Genomic DNA, 21,113 nt, shown 5'->3' with positions numbered 1-21,113 from the left:
AGATTTCATGCTTAGTTCATAGTATTTTGGTCCATGTTTTAGTGTGAGTATTTTATTTATTTATTTGTTATTGTACTTCTTTAAGGTTGACGTTTTTTATACATGTAACATATATGAGTGTATCCTTCTTTCCCGTTTTATTGTCTTATTATATCTACTAATTTTTTCCCTAGTGTCATAGATAGTAAGTGCTCCATGCCTTATTGCTACATTCTTCTTACATGGTTACATATATGTTTACCTTTAACCCTTCAATCGATATGTATTCAACTATACAATTAATGATCCTCTTTCTATCTTTATTGTTTTATGTTTGACCCCTTTTAGCCATTAACCACTAACCACCTATTTATTTTATTTAATTATTCTTTTATTTTACTTTTGTATTGTTTGAGGGTGGATAGACGTTTAATTTGTAGGAGATCTTAATCAATGAACAAGTTTTTTTTTTTTTTTTTTTTTTTTTTTTTTTTTTTTTTTTTATCAATTTCACTCACTTTCCTTTTCATTTTTTTTGCCAGATGTCTTATTTGGAAACAATTAAGTTGCAGGAGATCTTAATCGATAAACAAGTTTTTTTTGTCAATTTCACTTTCACTTTCCTTTTTAATTTTTTTTGTCAGATGTCTTATTTGGAAACAACTAATTTGCAGGAGATCTTAATCGATAAACAAGCTTTTTTGTCAATTTCACTTTCACTTTCCTTCTCAATTTTTTTGCCAGATGTCTTATTTGGAAACAGCTAAGGCTACCCACCATTCTACCTCCCCCTTACCCTATCATTATGAGACTTGATTTTTTTTTTGTTATGACATGATTATCCTATGCTTAGTTTATTTATTACCAATTGTAAACCACTATGTATAAAGTTAGTTCATGTATTGTCAAATGTGTTGTTTCTAGTGCTTTAGGTGTTTGGGTGATATTAGAGGTGTTTGTTTTTGTTCCAATATATTGTCAATTGTTTTGCAACGTTTTAGGTGTTGGTGTGTGTTCTTGGTGTTTATGTGCAACTTCAAGGTGTATGTATGCAATCTTTTTATGATTGAATATGAGAGAGACAAACAAACATGAGAATGAAGTCAAATCTAAACGAACAATCTTGTATTCGTCTTTTATGTTATTAAGACCAAAGATAAAGAAAACAAATGATAAAGAAGCAAACGAAAGAAGAACGGAGGAATATGTGAAATGACCAAAATACCCTCATATGTGGTCAGCCTTATGAACCAAGGGTGAAACCAAACAACAAATTACGAACCATGAGTGCAACAACTCATTCTTATGGACTATACATGCATTATTTCAACGAACACACATGAACCATTTCTATAATTTACTCTATAATACATAAAATTAATATGAAATTTCATTCCATTATACGATCATTGAATCTAATAACTCATTCCATTATCCTCTATTGTATTATTTCATCATTCCATTCCATCCAACAAAGCTATCAGACAATAAAATTCTTCAAAATGTCACAAAATCAAAGCATAAGATAGAAATCTCATATGCAAAAATGTCATAACTTATGTCTAAAACCATTTTGCATGATCAAAATCAAAAGAACAACATTTTGTCTATTGGGATGATAAATTGCATCCAACAAAGTTTAAGAAGCCTTAGATCTAGAAAACGACTTAGCCCCTCCAGACCTTATTTGGTTGACAGCTGGCGATTCTGTGAACCATGTTGTGTACAAAAACTGCTTATTGGGCCCCACATGGTTGCATACTTGCTTAAGCTTCTGTCTCTCTTTCATCCACCTCAATACAGTCTTCATTTGTGTTTTACTTGTCAAATCTTTCACACCAACTTCCTACATTTTTTTTTGTAATAATCATCATTATATTATACATATAATAATAATAATCAAATAATCAGATTGAAACTGCATATTTGTAAAGATATTGCCACCTGGACACGTTCCCATGTTTGAGCAACAGAGAGAGGACCATGTTCCTTTAAAATGTCGAAAATAGCCCTGGTGATTGTTTGATTTTGCTCTGGTCGAAATCTGGGCTCTAATGCTTTCATTGCTGGTTTTGGTTTTGTGCCAAGATATTTTACTGTTGTGGTGAACATGATGCTTTTTGTTGGAGAAAATGTAAATTGCAGAATCTTCTACAATACAATAATCATTCAGTAATTAGAAAAAGAAATGAAGAATGTGCGATTTATGAAAGATTATTATATGTCTAAAAGAATGCTAAAATCAGAAATCGGTGAATGAAATCGCTTTGATTTCACTATTAACATATAAACCCTAATCAGGGGAATACCGATTTCACTTACCACAAACAAATAGGTGAATGAAGATAATCAGCTAAAGAAATAAACATAGTAAAACACCCATTATCTATGTATGACAGATTTACAATCAAAACAGATAATTAAAAGTAAATCACTTCAAATACGAAGGCATTAGAATCTGGTAGTAAGTAATTTCTTCAGGGAAGCGCTGATTTCTTTCAAAGAAATTACTTTGTACGATTCTAATAGAAAAGATGAGATAATGTAAGGGGAAAACGCATTTCACGAAGCATATGATTCAAGTTAATGATTTGGGTAAAACCCTAGAAAGAGTAAATTATGTAAGAAACATAAACCCTACATTGATTCAATGATGCCAACGAAAGATTTGCGGTAGTAAAGGGAGATTGGATAAATATGTGTATGTGATTGATCTAATTAAGTTGAAGAGAGTTTGTTTGCACCTGAAAACCCCTCTAAAGCTCGTCTCGTTTGTGCTTCTTTCACAACTGATACAAATATGGTTTCGAAAGTCGAATGGACTTTATATTACAGGCTCCTGGTTCTCAAGAATCAAAAAAACATATCATTTTATATGGTTTTAGTGTATTTTTTTTAACCAATGAGATTTTATTAGTAAACTAGCCAAGGAATTACCAAAGAAGACCTTCCTAGATTTGCTTTGTTATATCTATTGAAAATCCAAAAAATTGTCTTATAAACAATATCATAAAAAATGCTCAATTTTACATCAATAAAGGAGCTACCAGTAGGATTATGTAGCCAGCCAAGAAGACCATCCTAAGTTTGCTTTGTTATACCTATTGGCAATCCAAAAAATTGCCTTATCAACGATATCATAAAAAATGTTCGATTTCCTAGGAAGAGTCATGCCAAAATTAGTGCTTCAAAAGCCTCAATGAAATCGAGTTTAACCAAGGAAGAAGAGATTGCACTCTATTATGAGTGTAGTATGAGCTGAAGTTTAAATACCCCCATCAAATAACAATACGCAACCATATATCAATCCGCTCGTTATGAGTACCAAAGATATGATCGATTGTCTCAATAGTAAGGGAACATACAGGACACACGATTGAGTCCACCATGATACTGTTGGATTAGTGTCTAAGTCCATAACTATTTTGATATGTACTTGACCCGACTATGAGCATGATCATTTTGGATTGCCTTCACCATAACAATATGTATGATGAATTAAGGAGAGAAAGATTTAATTATGATTTATTAATATATTATGAGAATTATATATTAAAGGAGAAATCATATTGTTTAATTAATATTAATAAAAAATTAATTTTGTGGCTAAAAGAGATTAATTAAACTTAAGGGAATGGATTTGCAATTATAAGATAATTGCAATTGGGCTATGAATTACCTAAATAATATAGGTTGGACGAATTCTATGGGATGCCCATTAAGAATTCGTCTAAAGGATATGTTAAAGGAGTCCATGGGCTGCTTAGGGCTTAAGCAGCCAGATTAGGGTTTCCTAGTTGTAAACCCTAATAGCCTATATGTATATAAAGGCCCTCTATGCACCAAAAACGTGGCCAACACTTGGATTAGGGTTTCCAGCCGTTTTTGGTGCCTCCCCTCTCTTCTCTTCTTCATCTTGTTGCTTAGTGGTGTTTGTGACTCCATTAGAGGTGCAACACTTGAGGCACTAAGCTTTCTGAAGCTAGGGATTGATTGTTATTGCTATATAACAATCAAAGGTCAGATCTAAAACATATTTTATGTTAATATGATTAATTGTATGCTAGATCTATGGTTTATAGCTTTGGATATTTCAATTGCATGTTCATTAGACAAACTAGATCCAAAAAGCTATTAGGGTTTGCATATACACCATAGGAATGATGTTTTGCTCAAAACTCATCAGTGGTATCAGAGCCTAGGGCTGTTTGTTTGATGTATTTGATGCTATAATTGATTATTCATGCTTAAAATCGAATTTTTTTGGTTTCTGGGGGTTGGACTCGCCAAGTCCATGTCTGAACTCGCCGAGTCCATAGTGAACTCGACGAGTCCAAGCTAGACTCGACGAGTCAGAGTCACAAATGGAGCAGATTTCGGGATTTTGACCTGTTTTGGCTGTGGATAATTACCTAATACGTTTTTTTATTAATAAAATCTGATTTTTATCAATATTTGGAGATTATCCTTGCCAAAATAGAAGATAGTTGTCAAAATTTAGATAATCTTTTGTTTTATTAGATAAAGTTTGATTATTTGTAATTAGATTTGAATTATCTTGTGAAAAAGTTTCAATTTTCCCCTTTAGGTTTTATAGTTTAAATTTGAACTTAAAAGTTTTTGTTTTTGAAATTTAAATAGTTAAACCCAAATGTTTTGAAAAGTTTCAAAACTTGCCCTCAAGTTTTGGAATTTAAATTTTTGATTAAAAGTTTAATTTTGAAATATTTAAATTCTAAACCCTAATGTTTTGAAATGTTTCAAAACTTGCCCTCAAGTTTTGGAATTTAAAAGTTGATTGAAAGTTTAATTTTGAAATGTTAAATTCTAAAACCCTAGTATTTTGAAAAGGTTCAAATTACACCCTCATGGTCTTGTTAAATTAATTAAAGGTTTAATTAAAAGAGAAAGTTAATAAAACCACCTAGTATTTTAAAAGTGTAAAATACACCCTATACTATATATATGTAACATTAAAAGTCTAATATTATATATATGAGTAAAGAGTCAGTCTTACCGTTAGTAGGCCTCATTCACGAAGCTGGTCTATAAGGGGTGTTTAAGGAATTTGCCTATAAAATGGCGATTGAATGGGTATCCACTCTTACCCACCGCACTCTTGACTAGTGGAGGGTCGTTAGCCGAACGGGTAGGATAGGATAGAAACCTTCCATTATAAGTATAATGAAGTATAAAGTAACTAAATGCTTTTACAAATTCCCAAATCATAGTTACTTTAGGCAAAATGTGAAATTGTATGCTAATCCATGGAATTACACTTCGTATCCTTGTCAAACGTTAGTGGAGCGTGTGTGGTTAACTGACACACTAATTTGGGGATGACATTGGTAGCGAAGGGTGGCTCGATGCTTATCATAGATCAATGGAGCGTGTGTGGCTAACCGGCACATTGATTAGGTGATAGTAGCATTGGGTGCACCACGTGATTCGTATGGTTATTCACACCTTATTTGTGATCCTCGGCATCCCAGTCACAAATAGAAGGGCAGAATCGAGATTAAACATGTAACATCCCGAGTTCAGGAGTGCAAGTTCAGGGTTCAAAGTGTAAATGTGGAAGGGCAACTCGGCGAGTCCATGGGTGGACTCGGCGAGTAGGGTCGCGACTCTAGTCACGTGTTAAGTGGCTAACTCGGCGAGTCGGAGGCTGGACTCGGCGAGTAGGTGCTGAGTGGAGAAAACCCTAATTTCGGAGGATGAGCCCTATATAAAGGACATTATACCCTCTCCCCAGCCTCTTTACCCTCTCTTGAAGTCCAGAAAACTCTAAGGCGCGTTTGTGAGGGATTTGAGTGCATTTGAACCTTGGAGAAGGGATTTTGGAGGAGATCTTGGAGAGTTAAGAGGCTTGGAGCAAGGGGCTTTTCTAAGATTCAGATTTCTCTCCTGTTGGAGCTTCCTTTTGAGGTATTATTTCGTTGCTTGGGCTGTTATTCATCTAGATTCATCATTTTGGAGTATTTGGAAAGATTAGCTTGTGGTATTTTGAGTTTGGAGGTTAAATATGAGGTTGCTACCTCAGATCTGGAATGGAGAAGGTCTAGAGTGCATTAAAGTCGCTGTTCTTGAGTGTTTGGTGAAGCCACCTTGTCCCAAACCCTAGCCCTAGAGTGTAAAATGCCTAGATCTCTTTGGATTCACGTAAAGTTTGCCACTTTACGTGATGGATGGGTTGTAGAAGGGTAGATCTATGGTTTGGATCAACTGCATGGCCTGGAAGGCTTCTGTATGGGTTAAGATCTAGAGGCACTCAGCGAGTCACAAAGGTGTACTCGAAGAGTTGCTTGAAGATGGTCAGGAACTCGGCGAGTTGGAAGAACAACTCGGCGAGTAGGTTGAAGATAGCCTTGGACTCGACGAGTCTGTTCTTGGACTCGGCGAGTCTAGTCGTGAGGTCCTAACTTTCTTCTAGTTGAGCCATGAATCAGTGAGTCAAGGGAGGACTCGATGAGTTGAGTGCGAGGGGACTCAGAGTTGTGGGACTCGGCGAGTCTCGGGGTGACTCGGCGAGTTGAGTCGCGGATTGGGGAAGTTTTGAGCATGGGGACTCGGCGAGTCATCGGGTTGACTCGGCGAGTAGAGTCAGTCAGGAGGTTGACTTTGACTTTGACTTTGACCAAGGGATTGACCAGTTGACTTCCAGGGGCATTTTGGTAATTGTTGCGTTTTGTTTGAGTTCAGTGTTGGCGTTGGCTAGTGGTGGAGATTGTGTCAGTGGTCGGAGCATCTTGGTCTTATCTTTGAGTTATCCTCACTATATCAACAGGGTCTAAGGCACCAAGGCCGGCCTTTTATCGGATTGTGATCCGGGTATCGTTGTTATGTTATTGCTTTGATATGTTTGCATCCTGGTAGTTAGGATGGTATATGTTAGAGACCTGGTTAAGGTCGGTATCCTGGTATATAGGATGATGTTATGCTAGTGACCGGTTAGGTCGGTATCCTGGTTAGGATGATGATATGTTATGTGATCTGCTAGATCGGCTTGATTGAATGTGAATTGTTATATGATTGAATGTTTATGTGCACATGGTTGTTGGACTAAGGTTTGGGTTGAGGCGGGTCCTGCTTTGTGCTGTAGGCCAACATACCCAGGGCGGACTGGTTATCCCGAAGGCCCAGCGAGCGGTCCGGATAGGTTGCAGGCCCCAAGAGGGCGGACCAGACGTGCCGATGCTCGGAGAGTGGACCAGACCGACTGAAGGCCCGGTGCGGGTGGACCAGTCATACTGTAGACTCAGAGAGTGGACCAGGTGGATTGAAGGCCCGGTGCGGGCGGACCAATCACACTATAGACTCGATGTATATGGATAGACTCGGAGGGTGGACCAGGTGGACTGTTGGTCGGTGCGGCGAACCAGTCTTACAGTAGACCCGAAGTGCATGGTTGCTCTGTGTTCTGTTATGATATGGCATGTTGTGCGTGTATGGTATATGTGGTTGGTATTTTGGGGGTATCTCACTAAGCTTTCGGGCTTACAGTTGTGGTTTAATGTTTTTAAGGTTCTTCAGGAGACCGTGGCAAGGCAAAGGCGTGATCGTACCGCTCCTCATGATTATGTTTTATGTTGTGGTTCTGGGAAGACTCTGATAACGATTGTATTGAAAACCTTTTTGTAATAACTTTATGAAACCGGGTTGTTTTGAAAAGTTTAAATCGGTTGAAATTTTTTAGAGCGTTACAAAACATGCCATTGAAAAGTTCAATGAATCTCAAAAGATCTAGGAATTTCAATTCATTTAAAACTTAAACTTCCTTTTCATTTTTCATGGTGGAAATTGGTAAATTGTCATTTACCTACCTTCAAATATTCTGCGACTAGATTACGACATCCCTCTTCTAGATTGTAGAGCATTGTGTTGGATCCTAGCCTTGATGTTTCATTTGGGTGTTACATTAAGGATTCTAATCAACTTAACTTGAATTTTCTCCCATTTTGTAGATGTCCGAATCTTACAATGGTCTTCCCAAATCCTTTGGAACAAGCTTTCCAAATGAAGATGACGTTCCGAGATAAGATCAAGGAAATGAGAGTCATGCTTCACTCCCTCCACCTCCTCCAATTGTTCTCCCTGACCCACAAGTTCAAAGGCTTGAAAATTTCAAGCTCACTCAAGCCCTTTTGGCAAATAAACATGAAGATGGGAAACCTTTATGTGCACACGTCTTAGAGATGAAGTCACACATTGATAGGTTAAAGATGTTGAGTGTCGATATCTCAGAGATGTTGGCTATTGATTGGGTTCTTCAGTTACTTCCTGAATCATATAGTGAGTTTGTTAGAGAGTACTATATGATGGATCACGACGTGACCCTCATTGATATTACCTATTTGCTTATAGCTGCTGAATCAGCAATGATTTGGCGTGCTGGTCAAGCAAATTTGTCTGGTGAATCAAACTCCCAAACTTCAATGGACATTGAAAATAATGACATTGGAGATTCAGAAAAGGTAAACTCTGAGATAGTTCCTTGTGTCATTCCAAAAGAGTCCATTTTCTTTTATTGCCAAGAGAAGGGGCATTGGAGACGAAGCTGCCCAAACTACCTGAGAGATCTAAGAGATGGGAGAGTCAAGACGTATGGCTCTACTTCAGGTAAAATCCATTAGCTAACTCTTTTAAGTTCCTATCCTAGATTCTTAATACATGATGTGATAAGATTACATTTTGATGTTTTGTAGGATCGAAGGAAAGAGAGAAAGCTTAAGGGAAGAAGTGAGCTGAATCTAATCGTGAAGAAATGGATTTCGATCGCATTGCTTGAAGATTAGATTCTTGAGCTACTACTTAGAGTTAGAATAGATTTCTAAGAAGTATGTAATGACATAGTTTTTCAATTGAATTGCATTGTAAGGACAAATTTTTTCCGCAATAAAATGAATTTTGATTTTATCTTATTTATCCTTGCAATGGCGTGTATGAAAAATTGATGTTTGAAAGCTTCTATTATTAGCAATAATGAATTTGATTCTTGATTATGGTTTTTGTGGAAATGTCGAGAATTTACCAAATAGTTTCTCATCGCCCAAGTTTCAATTGGACAGAAACTTGGAATCATACAACTTGATTGCGTGATGAATGAGAAACTTCATATTTGGAAATTAGACCAATTCTTTGACAAAGTGTCAAGTGAAGGACTAGGAGATCGAGTACACTAGGTTGTGCGTTGATCATGTCCACCACAAGAGTGATAAAGATATTCGTCATGATTTACTAAAGTTTAGTAAATATGATTATACTTATAAGATTAAGTGTAACTCTGAGTTGATTGAAAGAGTTTCAATGAATAGCAGAACGAATAAGGAAGAATCAAGTAGGCAGAAAGATAAAAGTTTCTCTATTCTAAGAAGAAGGGAGAGTACCTTTTATTGTGTTTTATGATAGGTCTTAATGATTAAGAACCATGTCTCAATTGATCCTATAAGTGAATCTTAGTGCAATTGCATGTGTAAGAAGAGGAATCGAGAATTGTAGAAATGGTTAAATCAATAAGTCAATCATACTTCGTTCCAATATCAAGTCTTAGAGTCAAGATTGTGACTTGAGTGAAAAGTCTTTAGTAGGTTTGTAACACTTATCAAATGTAGAATAAGAAAGTTTCTTATTCTTGTACATTTGAAATTTGTAAGTTGTGATCTCTTGGATAAGACAAAGACCAACTAGAACCAATTGTGTGAAGTGTTTTGTCTTGATAAGAACTACACTAACTCTTGAATACTTGTTTTGTCTAGGAAAGTTTCCTGACAAGAGAATCATATATGTCAAGAGGTCAGTGTGTCGCACCCCAAAACCATGAACGGCGGAAACATTCTGGGGCAGAGGACGTCATGTACAGTATCACAACAATGAATAGTAGTAAACAAGCAACAACATCATCCATTTCATTAATAATATAATTTTATTGCAAGTGTGTTCTGACATGTTTAATAGACACTAAAGTATAAATCAAAATGAAAGATGAGTCTTGAACGAGCTCCATCTTCTCTAAACCTTGCATCGGTACCTGTCTACTGTTGACCTGAGGATACAAGTTATTTGAAAGAGAGTATCAGCTTTAAAGCTAGTGAGATCATAAGTGTTTTAGTGTCTGAATTTGTAAGCAAGTAATTATAAGTATGTGAAGTGTAAGTATGTAAAAGTTTTGAACCTCCTAGAAAACCCTATGTTTCCTACTAAAAGTAGCCTTCTACCAAGGCATCTAGTATCTGTGTGTGTCTCTTGTAAGAGTGTGTATTTTCCCAAATCCGACTATCATTAACCAAAAATATAGTTTTTACATTACCGTGCATCGTGTGAATGTTCACAAAGTGAATGTAATGGGAAAACTATTATAGTAATGTAGTATTGTAATAAGTAACTACTGTTGTACCAACTACCTTAAACCAATTGTAATTTAAAGTAACATGTGATCGGCCTGTATCCTGCTACTGACTCTAGTAAAACGACGATGTAAGATGCCGTAAGAAATGACATTTGGCACCCGTAGACTTGCAAGTCCCACTGTAGCGAGCAGCAAGGTGTAGGATAGTCAATCCAGTATAGATCTATACGCAAACTCATATGCTCCCCAATTAAGGAGATTTTGGATACAAAAACGGTCATGGCAGGTAGTGCCATGCCCCGTTTAGTGGCTCACATAACTGCATGAATGTATATGTAATGAATGTGCTACCTGTAGTGTATGTTCTCCCTCTGTCTAGCCTGTATGTATTGTAATGTTCTGTGCGTACTAGCTATATTGTGTGTTCTCTCTCTATCTAGCAAGTATTGAAATGTACTGTGTGTACTAGTTGTATTGTGTGTTCTCTCTATCTAGCAAGTATTGAAATGTACTGTGTGTACTAGCTGTATTGTGTGTTCTCTCTATCTAGCAAGTATTGAAATGTATTGTGTGTACTAGCTGTATTGTGTGCTCTCTCTATCTAGCAAGTATTGAATCATGAATGAACTGACTCATTGTATGATTCTTTGTTCTAGTAATAGTATTAGTAACTTCCTAAACTACGCCTATCGTAGTTTACTAGTAATATGATCTGTATGTATGAACATGAACGTATACCCTTGCTACCCAAGGGTATTTAATTGACTGATAGAATTTTTATGTCTATATATGTATACATAGTATATAACTAATATTTAGACGACATTCGGACGGATAACCGATGCCCTAAAGCCACATCCCAACGAGGAAAAGGAGATAAAGCGAGCTAGCCTTCCTAAGTCCTTTAAACATTACTTATATAAATATACATACATAGGCATGCATTTGACAATATAAAAGTATAAAATAAGTTTTTTAAAACCATTGAAAAGTTTAGTAAGTAAGAAAGGATGACTTGATGTCAGTTTGTAAAACGATTTGAAAGCAGTTTGTTTGATAAGAACAATTTAAAGTATAAGGAAACCTTTGTTTGAAACACAATTGTAATATAGTTTGAAAAGAAACATTTAGTTTGATAAAGAGTTTTTAAACAAGTAAAAATGTTTTGGAAATCCATTTGAAGTAATCTGTCTGGTAAAACAGCTAAAAGAGTAGTAAATCCATTTGTATGCTACTTATTAATCACATGTGATTGATATAATAACTAGCATGATTCAACTTGTATCCCCCCATAAAAGCATTTAAAAACATTTAAAATATTGATTAAGGGGTATGAACTCACCTGTAGTGAGTGGTTTGGCTGAATGGACTGTATAGGATGCTAAGTGTCAAGTGAAGACTCGAACACGTACAATGATCATAGTTAACATATAATAACACATATATGTATCCAATTAGTCTTTAAACAACTAATTAACAAAGTTAAGACATCCTAGGACATGTAAAACACCTTATATAAGTGCTATAAGTCCTACGGATTGCATCTAAGTGTTATAGGACATTGCTATCGAGTTTAGGGTTCAAGGGAACCCTTCATTTGAGTTTACGGTTTTTGTGACCATAACCCATTGAGTTTAAGGTTGTAAACCCATGAGTTTACAGCTGTAAACTCATGCTACTTTGACCACTTTGTGATTTGAAGCCTCATAATTCCTTAGAAGCATTTCTACTTGAAGTATAAGCCTATGGAAGGGATTAGGGCACCATTTCACTCCTAAATGGAGTTTACGGTCCTTAGACCATTTTCCTTTAGGTTTACGACCGTAAAACCATATGGTTTATGGTTTTTTGATGTTTTCAAGCCCTTAACTCATCAAGGAAGGGATCTAAGAAAATTTCCAAGGTTTAAGAGGGACTAGAGCACACTTTGGCACCCTTTTTAGGGTTTACGGTCCAAGAACATATTGGACTGTAAACACCTTGATCTTGGTGTTTCTTGTGTGACTTCTTGATATATAAAAGTGTAACAAGCCTTAATATACTCTAGGATAGAAGTACTTACAAGATAGAAGCTTGAAAAGGTGCTAAAAGTCCAAGAACACTAGTGTGTGTTCTTGGTGAAACTTGAAGATCTACACTTTTGGAATGATTTCACGGATGGAAGTGTGTTAAATCACTAGATTAAGGTAGATATAAAATTATTAGGGCTAGGAAGACTTACAATTTGATGATCAAGAAGGAAAATTCGGATGCTACTTGAGAGGATTTGAGTTTTGCTCTTGAAAAGTGAAAAAGTGTGAAAGATGGCTAAGTGCCATATATATAGTCATTAGGGTTTACGGTCCAAAAGCCATTTGGGCCGTAAACTCCAAACTCTTGGAGTTTTTGGAACTTTATTGATGCACAATAAACCCTAGGGCATCCTCTCTCCTGATATCTCCTAAAGTGCTGATCCTAAAATGCTCAAACTTATTCCAAAAAGCTTGAAAATTAGCAGAAACTGTTCTGACTTCTAATGAAGTGAAGGGTTGTACAAAATAGAAATTTCGGATTGTCACATCATCCCCCCATTAGAAGGAACTTCGTCCCGAAATTCGGATTTAGGTAAAGGAGTAGGCATGAATAATCGAGACAAGAAGTGGGGATACTTCCTAATCGATTGCTTCTCGCGCTCCCAAGTGAATTCAGGTCCTTGGTTGGCATTCCAGCGAACCTTCACTAATGGGAAGCGGCTCTGATTCGTTCGCATGACCTCTCGGTCCATGGTCACTACGGTTCTTCCACGAAGGTGAGGCTCTCGTTGGACCCGATCTCGTCGAGTGGGATTACAAGAGTCTCGTCGGACGGATACTTTTTCAAGTTCGAGACGTGGAGGGTAAAATGTATGTTACTGAGTTCGCGGGGTAGGTTAAGTTGTGGATGTTTCTTTTCCCTCTCTTACTACGTGCATAGATAAGTAAGTCATTTACAAGGACAATGACTAACTGATCCAAGTAAGGATGGCGTACCCTATCCATTAAGTTTATGAATACTACGGGCGTATTGGTCTTATCTGAGGGGTATCACTACGGACTCATAGTGTCCGCATCAAGTTTGGAAGATTGTCCTTGGGACATCCTTCACTAACACTCGTAACCGGTGATATTCGGATCTCAGGTCTATTTCTGAAAGGTAAATAGTTCCTTGCTGTTGGTCAACTGACTCATCTATGCGAGGCAGTGGGTAATGATTTCTATTGGAAATCTTGTCGAGGTCTTTGAAGTCGATGGACTTACGAAACAATCCATCTACCTTCTTGAAGAATAAGACCGGAGCTCTCCAGGGTGAGGAGCTTGGTCTTCAATTCTGTTGCTGAGTAGTCGTTAAGTTGTCTGGACGGTTCTTGTATCTCCGTAGGTGTTAGGCTGTAGGGCGATCTGGTTACAGGAGTCGTATTGGGTTCTAAGTTTGTTCGCATGACAATGCGATTACTCGTAGTCTTGGACAGTCTCCGTCCTGAAGTTCATATTAGAATTCATACATGGTTCATCAATCACAGTCTCGTGTATACGAGTCGTATATAATTAAGATTGAAAAGGTAGTCGAATAAATGATTCTTCTTTAAGCTCACATCCCAACGAGTAAAAGAAGTTAAAGTGGAATCATCAATTCTAAACCTGTAGAACCTTGATTATATACCACCCTTGTGTATACATTCTTCCGCGATAGATCAATCGTATGGATCTTTAGATTGAACTTGACGTACTGTACGAGTGGTACTCTTGGGAGGTTTGCTGAGGTTTCTTCGGAAAGGATAAGAAGTATGAGGTACTCTACGCATGAGTACTTCAGAGTTCTGAAATGATGGCTTCGCTAGAAAGACGTTTACGGAGAAAGAGATGTACGTACGAAATTGGTATTTGTGCGGATCGAATTGAATCAAGTTGTATGATAATATCAGACTCACTTGGAAATAAAGACATTAGACTTGATCATAAAGGCGTTACAGGCAAAACCCAACATTGCAACTTTTAACAGAGTTACAGTACTATAGATTTACTACAAGACTATTGCTGCGTACTAGGTATACTACATAAGACAAGTATACGCAGCACGAGGGTCCCTTAACTGACAGGATCTCGCAAAAGATAAGACTCAAGTTGCACTAGTTTTAAACATGTTTAAACGCATACTTTATACTGACGAAAAGGAAGTGAATCTATACTATAGTAGGGTCCTTAGCTGTCTTTTGTTGTTCTGGGGTCAAACTCCTCATGTTCCCCCGTAACCCTTCTCTGTTGGGCAATCCCTTTTTAAATGTCCCATTACGCCACACAGATGGCATATCCGAGAAATTTCAACATTGGTGGTTGGAGTAATGTGTTGAATCCGAGTCCTGCAGAAGCGGGTAGTGTTTCCTTTTTTATTGCAGTTCTTGCAGTGCAACAGATGACAACTACCTAGATGATGGAAGCCGCATTTATTGCGCTTTGGGAGGTTACCAACATACTGTCTGGTTGGGTTAGGGATATCTGGGATGCTAGTAGGGATGGCAGTAGGAGTTGCAGACGTCGTGGCCGCGAAGACTACCACCGGTGACTATTTCTTGTTCGTCCCTCGGGGTGATTTGCCTTTAACTCTATCCCAGAATTTTCGTTTATTGCTCTTTGGTTTGAGGTTCAGAGTGTCGTGGTAGTTTGTTACTCGTGGGTGTACTTGGTTATTACTTGGATTGGAATTATTGAAAACCATCCCGCTAACATTTGCGTTGTTAGTGTTAAGGTGAGTCAGAACAGCTGTCACGGCAGCTGAGACTGCAGCTTGAAAGGTAGCTGCATCAATCTGAAGAGTTGGTGTTTGGCCGATGGGTTGATTACTTTTCTTCGGCGACATGATTCTATAACACGAAAGAAAAGGAGTTCGTGAGCTATTATAGTTGAACCTAGATGTATTTCGATCGCTCATGCAAAGAGTAGAAGTATGTTATCGAAGGTTTGACCTACATCCCTATGATGCAGTCCTAGTTCAGAGTAGAAGTAAGTTCATAGAATGGTCACAAGATGCTTGACGTCTAAAATAGGGTACCATCGGTTGGTAAATAACATGATCCAACCCTTGAAAAAGAATTGGGAATGATCCCTGAGATAAACTACCCTAGTTCAATAGCTCGACTAGAGTGGGTTTCAGATAGACTTCTGTATTGGTTGTGGTTGAAGTCCCTCTTGGACTTGAAGCTCCATTAAGAACTTAAAACAGACATTTGGAGCCTTTATAACCATGCATGCACGTAAAGTTTGCAACTTTACGTGGTAAGTATGCCCTAGAAGCTTGGATATGTGATTTGGAGCCGCTGCATGGCTCAAAACAAGTCTGTATGGAAAGAGGATTGGATGGACTCGGCGAGTCGCAAGGATGACTCGGCGAGTCACATGAAGATGGTCATGAACTCGGTGAGTTGGATGAACAACTCGGTGAGTCCGATGAAGATCACCATAAAACTCGACGAGTTGAAGAACAACTTGGCGAGTCGGATGACTCGGTGAGTTGGAATGTGCTCCATGGACTCGGCGAGTGGCCGAGTGTACTCGGCGAGTTGAGGTCAACATGGACTGTTGACCTTGACTAAGGATTTTGACCTTGATAAGGAATTACTAAGAGGTTATGGGGTGTCTCATAAGAGTAAGAACTTATGAGTATATTGTGCTATGGTTATAGGTGGTGGAGCCGGTGTCAAGTTATACGATAGTTGGAGTTTGCATTTCGAATCGACATCTGCGAGGTGAGTTATCCTCACTATATCGATAGGGTCTACGGCACCAAGGCCGACCCTTTATGATTTACATCCTGGTTTAGGATGGCTGCTTTGTTATTGCCATGTTAGATTTCATCCTGGTTTAGGATGGGTGTTATGTGATTGCTATGTTAGAATTCATCCTGTTTAGGACGGTTGTTATGCTAGAAATCAGTTAGATCGGTTGTCATGGTATGCCACATATGATTCTGATCTGTTAGATCGGAATCAGGATAGATATTATGTTATGCTTTATGATCTGTAAGGATTGGTATGTTAGTGACTTGTTAGGTCGATGCTCTAGTTACGAGTGAAACTCTATGATTGATGGTCAATGAGATAGATATGTTGCTATGTGTATGTGCCAGTATATGATAGTATGTGTACATGGTTAGTTGCTTGTTGGTTGGGTTGAGGCGGTCCTGCTTTGTGCTGAAGGCCAACACACCCTCTGAGCGGTCCGGGGAGACTGTAGGCCCACGCGGCGGACCAGTCATGCCGAAGGCACGGGATAGATTCAGATAGACTGTAGGCCCAGTAGGGCGGACCAGTCCGGCCGATGGCCCAGTATGTATGTTGTTTGATTGATCGTTAGAATTATAACGTATTTTGCACTTAATGCTTTGATTAATATTTTGGGAGGCCGTATTATTAAATTTTAATGTTTGGATCTATATTTTTGCAATAATATTTCGTAGCATTTTTTTTTTATTTTTATAACGGTTTTTCTGCATTTGGAAGGTACGGTTTAAAAAAAACTAAAAAAAACTACAATTAGTGGCAATGGATGGCATTGGTGGCGACACATGACATTAGTAACGCCATAGCATTAATGGTGACTATTGGAGCATTAGTGACAATACAACATTGGCGACCCTTTTTAGTTACATAAACCCAGATTTGGTGTTAAATAATAAATATAGTATATAAATTGGAGTACACCAAATTTGGTGTATACATTTTCTTAAATATGGCGTAAGACCAAATATGGTGTGACATTCAATGCATTCATTGGAAATACTCTTCACTTACTCATGGTCAATGAGTTTATTTAAAAAAAAAATTAAATATTTAAAAAGTTTGAATTTATAAGAAAAATAAAAAAATGAATTATTAAAATTAAAGTGTTTTTACTTTTATAAATTTAAATAAATAATTTAGATAAATAAACAAATGAAACTAATGAAGTTTTAATTTATGATTTTTTATTTGAAAAAGAGATTACCGTTGGCAAATCTTAAAAAAAAAAATTACAAAGAAAGAGTGCTAACGCCTAAGAAAAATAAAGACAAGCTGGGAGGGTACCTAACATACATCGTCAACTCTGAGATCAACTGGATTAGAGATATGACTAGAGTGAAAGAAACCCGATTGTGTGTCGGAAGTTGGGAGTGTATCTCTGGAGTGGATGTTAGGAGGGATACTACAACCGTCTTTAGTATCGTTAACTCTTTGATGCGAAAAAGCATCAAACATGTTGGTCGACACATTCTTCTTCTTCGGATCACGAATGATTAGCTTGTAGACTTGAGCGATCTTTAAATCGGGCCCTTTATTTTTACGGTTGTCAACTTGAACCTTCTTTTTAAGGATATGAATTGCTCTAGCTCTCCTTTTAACCGTTTGAAAACATTCTTTATCAACTTCTTTTGGAATGGGCATGGCTGTCTTTAGGACGGGAGAGCTAGTCGTGTGAGTGGGAGGACAAGTGGCAAGGTCATGACCAAAAAGTTTGCAATGATCACATCTCTTAGGGATCCAAGAATACTCCACTCTAAGGGTAGTAGAAGTAGCACCTTTAGCTGTGAATACTTTGATTTTCATATCTTTTTCCCAAGAATCTTTAACCGACATCTCGATGAGAATACAAGCATAAACCGCTCTACCTGTAGCCCGCTCACACATGACGGTGGTGTAAGAATCCACTTCCAAAGGCTTTCCAAGTTTACTAGCAATAAGACTTAGACCATCTCTATTAAAGAGTTGAAGGGAATGCTAAAAAATATTAACCCAAGCAGGAACCTACATCATGAGATGGTTTTTCAATAAAAACGTCTGGCTCTCATTTGTAGAGAAAAAGAAGGATACCCTTGATCTTCCAAATTCCCTTTTGAAGAATATAGTTCATACCTACATCCTTATCGAATTTAAAAAAGAAAAAATCTTCGTCACTAACAAAGATGTCACAAAGTCCATGTTCCTTCCATAATTCATGAGTACGATCTTTAACAAAAGGAAAAGCAAGTCCATCTCCCACAAAATAACCATATAGATCCGTTCAAAAGGAATGTTACCTATATCCATGATTTCTGAAGTAATAATGTGGTCATCCTCCAAGGATCCAAAATTATTTATAAATTCAAGAGTTAAACGCTTGGAATTTAGAACCTCCTCACTAATTGTTAAACTGGCAGAATCATGCACGAAAGGAATTGGTGTCGAGGTGGGCTGGTCAGGAAGTGGGCTTGGGCAGTTAGGCCCAAAGGAGTTTGAAGTTGGGCTTGAATTCCACACTGGATGAATTAAAGAGTTTAGGGCATCACTTTGATTAAGGAAGGAGTCCATGCGTCCAGGGGATAGATTGCAGCATCTTGGGAAGCAATAACTGGAGCATTAATAGTCAAAGTGATTACCAAAGGGCTTGTAGCCCAGCGGTATTAGATGGTGCCCTCATTCTTTGAGGTCGAGGGTTCAAGTCCCATTATGGACCTAGGTGAAATAGGTGTTGTAAGCTTAAAAGTAGATTAGATTTGCCGGTTCAAAAAAAAAAATCAAAGTGATTAATGTTAGAGGGAGTTGAAGAGTTTTTTTTACCAAATGTAAAAAAACATTTACCAAATAGGTATAGTTTCAAATATATTTATCAAAAAGAGTATAATAGTTAAAATATTTATCAAAACAATATTTTTTTTTAACTTTTTTAATATTTTTGGCTATTATTTTAATTTTTAGTGTTTTTTAATATAACTTTTGACATTTTTTTTAACCCTTTGCTATTAACTTACAAAAAAAAATTACAAATGTATTATTTCCCATTTAATCATCATAACAAATTAATGAAATCTCAAAAAATGTCCTTAATTGTAAATAAGATCAATTGATAAAAACAATAATGTTAGACATCGTAGATTAAAGCCAACATCAAACGTACAATATATTTTTTGGGTACAAATCCAATAATGACTTCTTACAAAAACGGAATGAAAAAAATAAATATTTCTATTGATTGAACCGATTAGCTTTAATGTCTCTGCATTCACCTTGGCTTAGAGGGACATTTTTTTTCCGATTATGACCACTTTGCCTACAAATCCCACAAAGGTACTCATTTTTTCCTTCTTTGATGTCCATTCCATTTCGTAGTCTTGTTGAGCGAGGACGACCTTTTTTATTCCGTAAAAGCTTTAAATTTGGAAGCAATTGTCTAGATGAAGATTGTGGCCAATACGCTTCATGAGGAAGTGGGGAAAACTCGGATACCCAAGTAGAACAATACTCTGCAATGGAGTAACATTTATGAACATATTGCCAACTATTCAAGGATAGTTTGGCACATACACTCAAAACATGAGAACATGGATATTTAAATATCTCCCACTTACTACACGTGCAAGTTTTTTTTGTCCAAATTAACTACTTGCACATTTTTTCCTCTTTGAGTTATCAACTCAAATATACCTTTCTCTCGATTAAAAGATCTCAATGAGTGTGCACTTGCTTTTGACATCAAAGCCACTTGTTTTACAACAACTTGAGGAGTATATGCATTTCCATTAGCTTGGGCACTAGATCCTAAAGGACGCCTCACTTCAAAATAATGTACCAATCTATAGAAAGTAAGTTGGACACAAGCTGTGATTGGTAAAAAACGAGCACCTTTAAGTACACTGTTAAAAATCTCTGATAAATTTGTTGTGAGAAGCCCATATCTTCTCCCAACATCATGTGCAAGTGTCCAACTATCAAGTGGATGTCTCTCTAGCCACTTTCGAGCTTGTGGATTTAGCTTCCCAATTTCTTCCATGATGGAGTTGAATTTTCGAACTTGATTCTGACTCCCAGCACGATAAGCTAAAGCTTTCAATTCTAAATTGCGAAACTTGTCATTAAAGTTGTTGATAAAATGTCGTAAACAATACCTATAGAGTACAAAAATTATGTTACTTATAAACAATAACTATGAAAAAAGTTATACGAAAACCATGGAGATCCATGCTCATTAACTACCTTTAGGATTCCCAAATGACGATCAAATATTAAACAAATGCCTTCACGCTCTTTCACCACATGACTCTTGATATAAGAAAGAAACCAATTCCAACTATCATATGATTCATTTTCTATAATAGCAAATGCAAGTGGCAAAATCTGATTATTACCATCAACTCCCATTGCAATCAACATCTTTCCCGTGTACTTACCATACAAGTGTGTGCCATCAATACTAATTACAGGTTGACAATGTGCAAACCCCTTAATAGAAGGAACAAAAGCCCAGATAACACGTCTAAACTCCACCTGTTTCGCATCGGTTGATCTCGAAACACACCACTCGACTATAGTCCCTGGATTGAACTTCTAAAGTGCACCAAATTTTTTTGGTAAAGCAGCATAAGACTCTTCCCAATTGCCAAAAACTTGTTTAATTGCTTTCTGCTTTCTAGCCCAAAGCTTTTTGTATGAAGGAGTATAGCCTAATTTATCAACTATTTCGGCTCTCAAAGCAGGAACAACAATAGAAGGTTGCTCTTTTATAAGGTGTTTGGTTTCCTGAGCGATCAAGCTTGCGTCTAGGTTTGTATGGTCTAAAGAAATATTATTGTTTAAACAAGTATGTGGGCCAATGTACTTTGTAATTTCAAAATTTCCACTTCGTTTTCGTTTACTTGCACGAAGTTGCCATTTACAACCAGATTGTAAATTGCAACTTGCATCTTATGCTCCATAGAGTTGGGCGTGTCTCAATGACCTCAAAGTGTCCATGTGTCTTAATGCATTGGAGCTTAATAGCTCTCATAA

At 37.1% G+C, this 21,113-nt stretch overlaps 1 protein-coding gene across 3 annotated transcripts; it reads right to left on the bottom strand.

Moving 5' to 3' along the window:
• Positions 1-1,482: 1,482 nt before the first annotated feature.
• On the bottom strand, positions 1,483-2,870 carry LOC145097297 (uncharacterized). Of its 3 annotated transcripts, none has more exons than XM_079034832.1 (3): positions 2,724-2,870; positions 1,924-2,130; positions 1,483-1,825 (listed from the first exon to the last, which is right to left on the bottom strand). In XM_079034832.1, the coding sequence occupies exons 2-3, from the start codon at positions 2,089-2,091 to the stop codon at positions 1,619-1,621; spliced, it is 375 nt and encodes a 124-aa protein (XP_078890958.1). In that variant the 5' UTR covers positions 2,092-2,130; positions 2,724-2,870; the 3' UTR covers positions 1,483-1,618. The 3 variants fall into 3 exon arrangements, with proteins under 3 accessions (XP_078890958.1, XP_078890961.1, XP_078890960.1); XM_079034835.1 differs by having other exon boundaries at positions 1,924-2,127; positions 2,724-2,855; XM_079034834.1 differs by having other exon boundaries at positions 2,621-2,773.
• Between the last annotated feature and the right edge of the window lie 18,243 nt (positions 2,871-21,113).

The sequence above is a fragment of the Lactuca serriola genome, chromosome 4 (assembly GCF_051521515.1).
Source record: "Lactuca serriola cultivar US96UC23 chromosome 4, Lser_US96UC23_V15, whole genome shotgun sequence".
NCBI classification, from domain to species: Eukaryota; Viridiplantae; Streptophyta; class Magnoliopsida; order Asterales; family Asteraceae; genus Lactuca; species Lactuca serriola.
Note: the sequence above shows the minus strand (reverse complement) of the source record. Positions and strands in the feature narration are given on the sequence as shown.